General features: G+C 43.4%; 1 protein-coding gene across 12 annotated transcripts in view; it reads right to left on the bottom strand.

The window, feature by feature from the left end:
- The window catches only part of slc12a7b (solute carrier family 12 member 7b), a 53,163-nt gene that overhangs the window by 13,896 nt on the left and 25,092 nt on the right, over nt 1-14,175 (bottom strand). For all 12 annotated transcript variants that reach the window (XM_072699485.1, XM_072699480.1, XM_023804556.2 and 9 more), the window contains 11 exons: nt 10,127-10,221; nt 8,831-8,962; nt 6,424-6,570; nt 5,588-5,642; nt 4,885-5,015; nt 4,258-4,499; nt 3,579-3,790; nt 2,360-2,527; nt 981-1,079; nt 760-817; nt 75-249 (listed from right to left, as the gene is read on the bottom strand). In XM_072699485.1, the coding sequence (XP_072555586.1) occupies nt 75-249; nt 760-817; nt 981-1,079; nt 2,360-2,527; nt 3,579-3,790; nt 4,258-4,499; nt 4,885-5,015; nt 5,588-5,642; nt 6,424-6,570; nt 8,831-8,962; nt 10,127-10,221 (1,514 nt within the window). The remainder of the gene's footprint in view (nt 1-74; nt 250-759; nt 818-980; nt 1,080-2,359; nt 2,528-3,578; nt 3,791-4,257; nt 4,500-4,884; nt 5,016-5,587; nt 5,643-6,423; nt 6,571-8,830; nt 8,963-10,126; nt 10,222-14,175) is intronic.

Below are 14,175 nucleotides of genomic sequence, written 5' to 3' on the forward strand. Positions count from 1 at the left end.
AAGGTGGCTTCAGTCATGGAGACATTGCGAGGTACATGCGTGTGTGGGTGTGTGTGCGCGTGTCAGAGCCTGACCTCCAGGAAGGGAACGATGCCATCGCGGGCAATGGCCTGCAGGAGCCGCGGGGCCCCTGTGAGGCTTTGGAGCCCGGCCCCGCAGCAGGAGAAGAAGGAGCCAATGACAATGACCCAGGGCGAGGGCCAGGACAAAGTGCCGATCACCAGGTTCCCCTTCACGGAGTCTCCATACCTGCAACACGGACACACGCGTGCATACATGTGTTTGTCCATGCACAGATGTACACATGCAAAAGTAAAACACTGATTCAAAAGCTGTTTAATTGTCATTATTTGGACATAGGGCAGCAAAAGCTACCACTGGAAGTGACAAAATGGATATGCAATGGTGTGTCTATAGAACTCCAGGCCGGACCGAGCCTCATCATACTCATGTACAGGACAGACGTCCCTTTAACATGCAACGGCTGTGTGTGTATGTGTGTGTGTTTATGAAATGCCCGATGTGCTGAAGACAGGGAAACCATTCCAGCTCCCTCCACAGGGTGGGACCAATCAAAGGAAATTAACAGCAACTGACTCACATCTAATGTATCTCAAATTCTTTAGCAGGTCTCGTTTTTCTGCATGTTTTCGATGTGCTGAAGACAGACGCTGTGTTGTCTTTTCTCTTCTCACAAACTGTTCTGTATAATCATTCACAGATGTCATCTCACCAAAAAATGTGAAAAGCAAGGCTTACTTGTCTCTCAGAAGCACACCTTCGATGCAGGTGCCGAACAACACAACGCAGGAGATATCTGCAGAGGGTTACTGAGGAGAACACAGCTTCTGGGGTCAAAGGGCACCGCGCTTGGCGCTTGGATTCCCCACAGCGCCACACACTGTCATTTGCGCCACTATGCTATTTTCCCAGTGATGTCATCACATTCAGCATCACTGTCTCCACACGCTGAAGGATACAGATCAAAGACGTGGTCACTATAGCTAGGATCGTTCCTATGGGAATGGACCTCTGGGCGTCCCGCAGGTCTCCGGATCGGTTTGAACCGGCCATGATGCCTGCAACAAACACAAGGGGGCATCATTTCCAGCATGTCGAGGCCGGCTTATGTTAAGACACAGGCCCATTGGGTGCTGAGAAATCCATGGACTGGACATCATTGGGCACTGACTGTAATGCTGAGCAAGGACCTTAACCCCCCAGAAATGCTCAAGGAGCGCTGGATAAATGGCTTTCACTTTGACTCCAAGCTTTGCTCTCATCTGTATATATATGTGCATGCGCGCGTGTGTGTGTGTGTGTGTGTTTGTGTGCGTGTGTGTGGTATGTTTATGGTATATGTATTATCTGCCTGAATATACAAGAAAGATCCATCCACCATTTGTAACGACTTATCTGGTATGGAACGGATAAGTATTACGACTCCAGTTTGCATCCGGAAGGAAATACAGCAGAACAGAAGATGCATGTGGACTAATGTGGACTTTATATCAGGGTTCCCCAGATGATGACCCACGAGAGTCAGAAGTTTGGCTCGAGCAATACAGACATTCCGCACACAACCACCCACCCACCCACCCCGCAAATATGATCATCGACACACCCATAACCCCCAGCTGGCAAATGCAGCGGACCTTGGATGGTACTTGGTAAAAAGTAATTGAGCCCTGAGGTGTGACGCTGTGCACACATTCCCTCACACATTCCCTCACATGAGGTGTGAGGCTGTGCACACATTCCCTCACACATTCCCTCACATGAGGTATGAGGCTGTGCACACATTCCCTCACACATTCCCTCACATGAGGTACAGTATGAGGCTGTGCACACATTCCCTCACACATTCCCTCACATGAGGTGTGAGGCTGTGCACACATTCCCTCACACACTCTCTCACGCTCAGTCATACGCTAACGGCAATTACCAGACACCAGTCTCACTAACCTCACATTTTTGCTTTGGGTGGAAAGCTGCATCAAACCCCGAGGGGCCAAGCGAACTCCATAAATGGAGGCTACCTCATCTGAGCTTATCAAAGCAGACATAAAATACTTATTTTTAAGAGCCACAGAGATAAGAGATATAATTTTACCCATCACAGCAAGGGATAAATGTTCTCTTGCAGAGATACCGGCACGTACAGTTATCAGTGACAGATTAAAAAAAACATTTTTTTTTAATAAGTCACAGAGGCAAAAAGATATATTCCTACCAGTGACAAAGTGAGGTAAATACCTTCTTACCAGACTTAAAGATAAAATATTTGTTCATACCAGTGCCTTACAGAGACAAATGAGTCCTTTGCAACCAGAGATAAGATACGAATGTTTGTTCTCACCTGTGACAGAAGGAAAGTAGATGCCCACCAGGAGAGTGAAGAATGTGGCGATGTCATTGGACACGTATGGCAGGTTGATGTCCATGGAGGAGTCTGCAGCAGGAATGGACGGGTAGTGCTTCTTCTCCACCAGCGTGTCCACGGGCCCATAGCTACCCCACATGTTCTCTGCAGCACAGAGGTGGAGAGTCACCAGTCACTCCATCACTAGGCCATGCAGATGGGAAAGACCACAGGTCTTCAAGGTCAATGGAAGGGAACGAGCATTAGAATAAGAATTAGCCCAGTCAGGCCTTCATTCAGTGCTCGGTGTCCATTCTGAGTAATAATAATAATACATACTTTCATTGATCCCTGAGGGGAAAGTCTCTTTTTACCTCCCCCATCTTTCTCTCCACAAGAGGCTACGAAGGGCACTACCCATAGAGGTGGCCAGGCTGGGCTTGAACCAGCAACCTTCTGATCACAGGCACAGAGGCTTAGCCCACTGAGGCACATACTGCTCCTCTATCAAGCCCTAACTTGCAGGAACCATTTCGAATAAAAAATAATAATAAAAAAATACCCAGAACCATATTACAAAGTATACCATCTTATTATGCAAACATTTGTCTGGGGTCTTGTTACCTGTTATTTGTTATTTTTGAAAGATATTTGATGACTATATTAATGAAACACATGCAGTTAGGTGAATTTGTGCCCAAAGCGTTTGCCTGCATGCCCTGAGAAAGATAGCCATCGCATCCAGTGCTCCCCACCTAATGTCCTGTTCTTCTAGAGCTAGAGTGACCAGTATTTAACTGCAATTTGAACACATCTGTCCTCTGAAATGGCAAGTATGCGCACATTTATATGTTTTTGCTCAAGTCATTTGCATCAGCAACAACAAAAATGTTCTTCTCATGCATATAGTATCAGAAGAATGCAAATCTGACCATTTTCATTCATGTCATATGGCCACAAATTGGAATACGTCTCCAATCTAGGACCACATATGAGAAGTTACTCAAATCTGATTTGAAAAGATTAGACTTCTATGTCCACACAGCCCTGAAAACAGTCTGTGTCGCATTAAGGCAAAAACTCACCAGTCACTTCAGCCTGGTAATGTGAGCGTAACTTAAATGAGCTAATGTCCATAACTTAACATTTGTATGACTGTCAGGCCCTTCCCTGAACCGATCCAGATGTGCCTTGGACTGAGGTGGATCCTCCTCACCTGAGATGACCCCACTCATCAGTCCGGGAATGCCCTGGATCGCGGTCACATTGTTGAGTTCAAAGTATTTGTCGCAGGCAGCGGTGAGCTCTGAGCTGTTACAGAAGAGCTGCCAAAGCTTGGTAGTTACCGTCCCGTTGCCTACTTCCTCTGTCTTAAGGCATTTGTCGAAGTTGTGGTTTTTCAGAGTGCGGTTTCCCAGCAAGCAGACCCTGCAGGGACAACGAATGTCAGTTGTTGCAAATTCTGCATTTCATAACGTCCTGGCAATCATCAAATGCCTCCAAACGGAAACTAACCAAAGAGGACTTAACGTCACATTGGTTTGATTCTGGGAATAAATGTGACTCTCCTGAGGGTGAATTCTGCACGTACACAGATAAGTTTCTGTTTCTCTATGATGTTTTAAAGTTTTTAACCCTAACACTACAAAGCCTTTGGAGTCTTTGGAGAGCCACAAACTTTAAACTGCAAAATTTAAATTCCACAAATGAGCTTCAGGTTACAATTCAGTTAAAAAAAATACTATTGTGACCATAGTGCCTTACTATCTAAAAAGTTGAAACACACCAAAAATGTTAAAGGCTCAGTCACACATCTATAAACGTCATGATGGCGACAAAGACACCGTAAACATTACAGAAGAGGAGAAAATGTTGGGCATGGGCCGCAAGCTCACGGGAAGTTAGGGGGATCGAAGGTGGTCTTGATGACGCCGGCATAGATGGCCAGAATGGAGAGCACCACACAGGCCAGGAAGACCAGGGCCAGCTTGTTGACGTACTTGACCCCCACAAAGACCACGAGGGCCATGAGGGCAAGGCAGCAGGTGCCATAGACACGCATGTTGTTGAGCAAGGCTTCAGCTTCCTGTTCCTTCTCCTCTGCTTTGAAGATGGCTGCACTGGGCACGATGTAGGTCTGGGAGGAGAGACTCAAACTGTCTGATGGACCTTTTCCCAAAACCTTCTAATGGGAGGTCATGTGAACTTTAATACTACATGAAAAATGTCATAAAATAATGCTGGTGCTGATCCTCACTGTTGATTTACATGATCATTATTTTCACAGACCCCTATGTTGCCTTGGAGAAAAGCTATGTGTGTAAATCAATATATACTCATGAATATCCGGCAGACCACAGTGCTCTTGTGCTTAAGTAAAAGCAGAGATGTGCCCCTTCCTGGATGCTTTCCCACACAATATGCACAAATGCCATGAATTTCTGCTTTTAGTCAGTCAGCAAACAGAAACCACACCTCACTCCACAATGAAAAACAGCTAGATGTTGTATGGCCAGACTTACCAGGAGAATTTCAATGGTGCCGAGGATATACATCGAGCCAGCGAAGGTGGTGCCCAGGTAGAAGCAGAACCCCACGGCTCCACCGAACTCAGGGCCCAGCGACCTTGAGATCATGTAATAAGAACCACCGGCTGTGAGAGGAACAGACACAAATGTCTCCATTTCAGAGAAGGCTCAGGAACCAGAAAAGCCATTATTCATAATGGAGGTATAAGTGATCTCTGATATCTTAATACATTCAGCTCCTACTGGTTAACTCAGAACTTGAGATCAGAGTCAATAAAATCATTTGATTAAATTTTTCGGAAAAAGCACACTCATACATGAGTCACGTAAAAGGTATTGCAAGATACTTAGAAAAAGACATTTAGAAAAAAACTTACACGAAAAAAAGACACGAAATCACTGAAAATAACCCTGTATGCTTTTTAACTGAGATGTTCTTTTGGAAAGCAGCTTTCAGCAAGATACTTGCATTGAGCATCTATCCATTTAACTCATGGGAAGACATGTAAACAAAACTCATATATTGTAAATTATCTGCAAAGCACAAAGGAGTCAAGCTAGAAATCCCTTTAAAAAAAATACATAGAAATAAGTGTCAGTCTGCCAGCATTACCATTGGTTAACGTGAACATGGGATCACATAAATATAAAAGAAAATCAGAGGTAAACCCACAATAAACCAATAACAAGCACGTACCGGGAACCACGCCGTTCGTTGCGATGGCACTCATTGATATGGCTGTCAGGAGTGTCTGTAGAAATACAGATATGCCCTTAATTACTATTTTGGACTAATTAAAATGAAAAAAGGGAATAGATCTGCAAGAATCTAACAGGAAAATCGAAAGATTGAAGGATGATTATTAGCAAGCCTTTCGGTCACAGGCATAAACTTTTAAGCCATTCTCCAAAAAGTAATGCATTCTGGCATGAAGCTTTAAGAGAATCAGTTGTCTCTTTTTTGTGAAAGCAGCACTGCAACAGAATGCACTTAATCTAAAAGCCAAGGGCATATGATGTCCACCAGGGGGCAAGTTTCCACTGAGTCCTAGTGTTATAAATAGCATATGGTGGTGCAAACACTCAAGCTCTGAAGATTACTTCTACTTCCCTGCCAGGTGTAATCAACTAAGCGGCATTATACATTTAGCTGGGGATCAACATCTAACGAACTCCCAGCCATTCAAGCACACGTACAAATACACAGAGAAAATTAGCGCTTTGTTGGAAGACGCTGTGTAGCTCTCGTTACAGTACTGCTTACACTCGAACCTGGGCATTCATTGGAAGCTCAGCCTAGCTACACTTATACCTCGGCAAACTCCTTGACAGCCATATGCTTGTAATGTGCTATTTGCCTCACTTGGACAAAAGTGTCTGCTAAATGAAAGTAAATGGAAAAGTAAATGATGGGTCAAATTTGCAACAAACATTCTTTAACATTTAGTAAAGTATTAGTAAAATGAATATTAGCCCAGGTCAGCTACAGTGACAAATAGAGGTTACACAAAGAGTAAGGGAAAGACGGCATACACATGTGCAGCACATGGAGACGATGGCTAAGGATTCCATGATGCCCGCCGTGCCCACGATCCAGGTGAGCCGGAGGAACAGGATGACGCCCAGGATGTTCTGCAGGCAGGGCAGGTACACACCCATAAAGGTGCCCATCTGGGGGCTCTGTGGTGGTGAGGGGGACAGAAAAACACATTCTTTTGTAAATTAATAAAAGAAGGGGAAAGTATGTAATTTGTAGCCCAGAACATTGACCAATCTCAGTGACACCTTATCCCCTTAATATCTGTTACGATATCCATGTCAGGATGAAACGACCCTCCTCATAACCAAGAACAAATATTTGAAAAGGTCTGCAGTGACCTGGCAAGTCACAGTTTGAATCTGGCTCCATGTATCGCAAACTTAGCTTTTTATTTTTCTGCTGTGTTTGTATGGGTTTCCTCTAGCTAGTGTGGTTTCCTTCAAAATATCCACAAACGTGCAACACAGGTAAACTGCTGACTCTCGACTGACCTTAATGCATGCTTTCCTTTTAGCCCTGCTTTTCCCAGGATCCCAACTAGCCGAATGGTTGCTTAGAATGACTGGATGTTTTGTCTTTTGTGTACAACTTCAGAGCTAAACTACAATTTTAGTACAATTTAGAAAAATATTTACTTTACATACACAGTCTGATGCATACTGGTAGTTAAACTACCAGTCACCACAAAATATAGTGCTTACAATTACATTTAAGTTAAACATCTCACAATTTTCACAATTGTGGAATTTCACAAAATGTATAACTAAAATTTAAACAAGGCATCACTTCTAATTTGCTCAGTTGATTCAGTAAAGTTGTCATTGAGTAGTACTGTTTGTGTGCTTCTGTTATGAAACAATTCGAGAAGTTATATTCACTCCCTACTCAGAAAAGCGATTCTTCTCTGGCCGATCAGAGCTCTCCACACAATGAATACAACAGGGTATTCAGGAGTACTATTATCCTGCGTTTGATTATTTCTGTCCGAGTCAGAACTCGGATGAAAACATCACGAAACGTCATGAAAAACATCACTTCCCGTCGGAAACATGCCTTTTTATGATGTTGATGTCGGACAGAATTTTCTTGTCTGAGTTTCCCCTGTTATGTCAGTTCAACATGGCGGCTTACACACTCAACAACAATTCCATTTTATAAATATTTTTAAATGTTTATTTTGTTAAATGTATTAATAGTTATAAATGTAATTGAACGTGTTCGATTTAGACAATACCATTTCATGACCGTAAACAGTATCCTAGCATGCAATATCAGATTTTTACCAGACTTGTTAGTGTATTTTGTTTGTTTGTAGTTTGCCTCTCGAAAAAAGAATATCGCTATGAATGTACTAACATATTTTAAAAAGCTTTTAATGTGGTTTGACTAGTTCGTATTTCTTGTTTGTATGTCTCTCAGAAAAAAGAATCTCAATACAAATCTGCTAAAATATAAAGCAACAACACACAACAGCGTGTTCATGGAGGCAGCCATGTTAGTTCTGAGATGTGGTAGCTCGAACGGGGAATGTCGGACGTGATGCCACTTATCTCGGAATTTCCGAATTCCGAGAGATAATCGAATGCAGGATTACCGTAACTATGACAATGTGGCAGAGTTAAATGACACCTCCTTTCATTGTATGCAGCTACTAGGAACAGCAGCTATATACTTCTGAGATCCAGCAATTCTTTAATGTCCTCTGTAGAGGACATTGTGTTGTGCTCATATTTCTCATTCTATACGTGCCACTCTAAGTCCTGTTGTTCCTTAAAGAGGGCAGTTAGGGCTTTAATATATCACACCATATCTGCGGGGTGTGACCATGCCAACTTCCTCTTCCTGTCAAATCAATATTTTAATCAATATTAATAACTTTCCCCGGATCTCAGGAGGATATCAGAGTCTCTGAGTCCCCCCTCCTTCCAATCTGCAATGAACTGCAAAAAGCCAGGGAAGACTGCAGGGTAGCAGCAGAAATTTAATGCTAATTCCTGCATGTTTTGTTTCAAAATGCTTAGCGAAACATGACCCAGTCCGTATGGCTTGGAGGTACATGTCAGGGGGAAGCGAGTTGCATGTCAGTCGTATGGAGATGCCAGCACCTCTCATGTGGGAAGCCTTTCCCAGAAGCCCCAGCATGAAAAAGAAGTGAATGGGCAAGGCTGCTAATGGAGGGACAACATTCTTGCTGCTCTCTGCTTTCTCGCTGGGGAAAACTGGGGAAAGTTACAATGCGGAAGTGGTTTCAGCAGTTTTACAGAGGCTGCATGGTGCTTAAGCTTTTTGTATTCAAGAGGAATTTCAGGTATGGAATCACGCCCAAGACTTGGACAAGACAACTTGCATCTGGCCATCTCAAAAAGGAAAGAGTCAGAAGACCACAGCAAGAGCGCCCACCTTGACAGTCTGCTTCCTCTGGCCCTCGTCGTCGTCTTCCTCCTCGTGTTCGATGACCCCCTGGGTGAGGTTGGTGTAGTTGGCCAGATTGCTGAGCAGTGATGAGACCATGGGATTACTGTCCATTTCCTCCTGCAGAACCAAAGTCAGGGATGTTAGAGATACACTGGGCTCCTCACAGCCCAGACCTGCCCCCGTCTCCTCAAATGGCTCCAGCGGCTCCTTTTAATTGCACAGTGCAGGAACTTTTACAGCTTTTTGTATATAAAGTCATAATTCTGAGCAGAAAAACAAGTCAAAATTTAACAAAACACTTGGATTTGTGAGCCAAGAATAACTCCCTAGACTCAGGACTCTTCCAGATTCATGTAGTAGTATAGAAATACGTTCAATACCCTGTCATTTACTTTATTTATACACTATAAGACGAAAATGGCTATTTTTGTGGTCTGAAAGGCTAAAGTCAGGGACAGAACCAAAGGGCCGTGAGGTCTTTGATCCACTGAATAAGCAACACTGCAGATGTTGGCAACTTAAATTGTAATGTAATGCTGAACCCACTATTTTATTGGTGAATTGAATAGCTGGTATCTTGCTCAACACCATACAGCAAACCTACTCACAACAAATAGTTCTCCAGGTGGCCAATCAATTAGAATCAGGGCAGTACAGGGTATTCACCCAGAACAGAGATTTCTAAACTTTTCCCGTTCTTGTACCGGACTATGCAGTATACTATAACACTTGCCGACCAGGCAAATGTGTACAAAGATACACTGAAAAATCGCATATACCCAAGTCTTCTGGAGCCTGGTGAAATATTGGTCACAGGCCAGTACTGCCTGCAGATCAGTGGTTAGAATCCCCTAACGTACAACCTTTAGACAGGATACATTTCTCGCAACAGCAACCATTGGCTATATATTTGAAAGTAACTCATAAGATGGGGAGGGGGAATGTGGGGTAAAGTCTGGTGACAAGCCCACACATTCACAATGTATCTCATTTATGATGGTATGCAACCAGGTTCTGGTTTTGCTCTCGATCCTAGAACACGGACCTAGACCCTGAACCCCACCCCTGGCCCAATGCCCATTTTATCTTCTTGAAAAAGGCGGCAGCCTTTCCTACTCATTTCTCCCCACCTTGGCGTTACGCAATCTTACAAAAATTTTGGCAGCATCCGAGATTTTGACAAAAAACAGACACAAGCTGATGCTATCGTAGAGCAACAGAGGCATCAGAAAAACATGGAATATGGTGGAATGAATTTATACTTCACGTGCTGGAACATACCTCAAAGAGAGCCATGTTCTTCCTATCGTAGAGGGTTCCTGTGTCATTGTCTGTGTTGTTGATGAATGGACTGCTTTCTTTTGGAATGCCATCTCCTGTTAGCAACAACAAAATAAAATTAGAAAATCAAAGACCTTATGTATAAAAGTATTTAAAAAATTACTTTTTTTAATTTTATTCAATTATTATATTCTTTTAAATTATAAGCCAAAGAAGCTGGAAAATGAAGCCAGACAAAATACACCAGATCTACAAAACAAATTTGCATGGGCTGTTCATCACAAAAATCCTTCAACATCCTTAATGATCATCAACAATAATGAGACCAGACTCGAAATGACACTGTGGATGAAAGCATCTGCTGAGCAAACAGAAGTCACTCCTGACTTGAAAATGAAAATGAGGACAATGAGGAACAAGACCCCAGTTCATATAAGACTCCACAGCTCAAGTCAGGATCAGTTTTCCCAGAATTCCTAGAAAATCTCATGGGGTAGCCTCATGTGGAGCCTTATATGTGAGGGGTTTCCTCGGCGACCGCTGGCATCATGAGCTTTTATCTGTACTTTATCCATGTGTTGTCAAATGAACCCTGTAAGGGCTTAGTGAGAGGCTTCCACCCTAAGCTGCACAGTAATCATACTGAAAGCCATTCCATGTGTCCTTGTACAACAGGGAGGGTGTAGAGATGACCTGAACCAAAAGAGCAAAATGATCCAAGCAAGCACACAGGAAAAAAACAGCCCTACCATACAAAAGACACGGTCAGTGAACAATGTAGTGTGCTGAGAGACACTACCTGTATTCTGAGGCTATAATTACAGCAAATCCAACCCTGGGCAAATCCTCTTGGAATGAGGGTGCGGAGTTAAGTTTGTGATCCACATCGTCTCCTGCTTTCCAATTTTACCACTGGGGAGCCTTGCGTGGTAATGAATGGCTTGGATACCAGCCCGCCCAGTGAATCAAGCAGCCAAAGCCACTGGTTTTGGAAAGGCTGGACAGGGCGTCTGGGGGGACTGGCGTATTTGGGTTTGGGTGTGCTAGTGGCCAACTGCCACTATGACAGGTGATTTGTGACGACTCACGCAAATTTCTAGAAATGTCCGTACCATGGTAAACCTATCTTCAGGATCTGCAATGCGGTACAGTAGCACTTTTCCGGAAAGCCCCACAAGCATTTCCACTGGCTTCCACTGAAGCGTGCATCTGCCTTAAAAGCCGAGCATAAAATTTTCATGTGTTTTGGTCCCTTAACGCTCATTCCACTTTGCCACCAGTTTACTCATGTTTCCTAGTCCGAATCAAGAGGCTGACCTGCAAATTTTTTTTTATTAAAAAAATTCCTTTAATAAAAATGTGATTCAATACACATGTGAAGATTATCCAGTACAGGGTTATGGAGAGCCTACAGCCTCTCCCAGTAAAACCAGGGCACAAGGCAGGGGTATGGGATGGCAGACCCTCACAGGACACACTCGCACTTTCACATGTCTTTCTCTAGTGTGGATGGAAACTTGGTTACCCACAGGAAAGCTACTCAAAAATCAGAAGAACATGCAAACTCTACACAGGGCTGGAGAATTGATAAACAAGAAAAACTGATATTGTAAATCAGAGGAGGATGTTCAGCTGGTTATAATCACGTGGATTTTTATTGTATGCTTTCCTCATAGTGTTTTATGAACTGAAATGAAGAAATGTTGAAAGCATGTGGCTAGAAACCACAACGGTTTCAGGATATCTGCATAGTCCAGTAGTTCAGACTTTTTGAAAGCCATTTTATTACGGTTTGGGGGTCATTCATCACAGCATGAGAATATTGTTACTGAAAATTGTCGCCTGTCATCAGAACGTGGTGCTGACACGGCTGCCGGCGCCTCTGGGATTCTCCGTTTTCCAGGTGACATCTTGGGAGCTCACAGCCGCATGGAAAACACGAACGTGGGAATGAAATCGGACTCTGGGACAGTGGGATACCAAGGTCCCTGTACTAACAAGGGAACTTTTTAAATTCAAAAGAACAGGCAAGGAAAAAAACTGCAGTCAGTATGACAAATCCCCATGAGACGCAATTTAATTTAATAGGGGGGCAATATGACCCAGTTACAGGACGATAGCCATTAACGTCCCACATGCCCAGCAAACCCCGTTCGACGTTCCCAGTGCAGACAATGGGCAGCTCATATCCTTTGTGAGCCGTGTTTGATGAGAAATCCACCTCAGGCATGAAGATCCTGAGAAGAGGGTTGACTTTCCTTGGTCCAAATTGACTGGAGAGTGGTGCGGGCCACTTTGTGCTGGGGTGTGTGTGTGTGTGTGTGTGTGTGACGGGGGGGGGGGGGGGGGGCTACACAGCCCACAGGCATGGGATAGGAAGGTGGCATTCCCAGAGCTCCTCTGTGAAGAGCAAGATGCCCAGGGCTGATGTCAGCAGAGATCACATCTGAACAACCCCCCCCCCCCCCCCCACCAGGGTGACAGAAAGACAGACACACATTTGTATTTATATCACTGTGGGGACGTCCGTTCATTTCTGTGGATAAAACCCTAATCCCAACAATGACAATCTTACCCCCTCCCAGCCTTAACCATAACCATAAGTAACCAAACAAAATACAAGACTTCTGCCGTTTTTAGTTTTTTGATTAGTTACAGATTTTTATAAAATTGAGTTTATAAAAATGATCCCCCACATCAAAATAACCAGACATTTGGTCCCCACAATGTAATATGTACATAACCAACACACACACACACAAAATCTCAAGTATAACATTTCTGCCCTAATAGCACTTCAAGTTGGAACATGGTGCACATGTTCTGACAGCACCTGCAGTCCTACCACTGAACATACTGTATGTATATCTGACATATGACATAATAACAATAACAGCAACATGATAACAGTATGGTATGACATGACATACTTCAAAACATCTTCATTGAGAAATTCAGATGGAAAGCAGTGCTGTTATGGGTTAAAAAAAAAGGGCATCGGATTATGGAGGGATTAATAACTGGGATTTTCTCATTGCACAAACGGAGCACGTTAATTGCTGTGATTCGGCCCATGTACTATGTCTGAGTGTAAGGCGGGGTGAGTTGCTGGGTGTCATGTGGTGAGGAGCCCACTCACTCAGCTCACTCGCCGGACTCCCTCTCGACAAGTATAGGGCATTGCTTCATAGTATTCCTTTCCCGTCACCCCCATACTCCCAGGTCCACACAAGGCCTCCTTCCATCACCCAGAGCCCGTTTCAGCTCTTGCTCCATTCTCCCACCCACGCTTGTGCCAAAATCCATCTCCTCCTGTCCCCCAAAAGACATACAGAACTTGAAGCCAGTGGCATGTCCCCAGTAAGGCTCGTAAGAAGCCAGAATAAAGACCCTTGTTAAAGCTGTCCCCCCTTGTTTTTTCAAAAACGCCCCATTCATTCCTTCTGTGTCACTTAAATTTAACCTTCCACACAAGATGAATAATCCTTTTGGTATCAAGCATCCATCAGTAATTCAACATTTAATCCTGCAATAAATTACATACTTATGACTCGACATTCATACCTCACTTGAATAGCATCTCACCAGAGTCAATGAACACTTCCATGCATGCAAAGACTACAGTCTACCATGGATCACGGCTCATAATTCTGCCTTGTTTTTGTTTTTCAGGGCTATTTATAAAATAATAAATAAATAATAAGTGTCTTCATTATTTAATACCTGTGATGATCGGTCACATTCCTGACAGTTAGGTTTTGCATTGTAATGCTTAAAATATTTATATTTTTCTCAGAACAAGAGGGCCCTTTCACACCTCAGTTTCAGTAAGGAAAACATGGCTGGTTTATAACCACCAAACACAGGGCAGCACAAAGCTTTGCATGAATGTCATTAAGGGAGTAGTTTTATGAACAAAGCCTGATCGTTCCACCCATGATTTAAAACGGAAAAATAATTGTTTTTGTGAGCCTATCATGAAAAGCGCCTTAAACCGTGGAATTGCTGATGTGACTCCTGCAGATTACCTTTTCTTGAAAAAAGTTATC

Source organism: Paramormyrops kingsleyae, chromosome 15 (assembly GCF_048594095.1).
Source record: "Paramormyrops kingsleyae isolate MSU_618 chromosome 15, PKINGS_0.4, whole genome shotgun sequence".
In the NCBI taxonomy this organism is placed as follows: domain Eukaryota; kingdom Metazoa; phylum Chordata; class Actinopteri; order Osteoglossiformes; family Mormyridae; genus Paramormyrops; species Paramormyrops kingsleyae.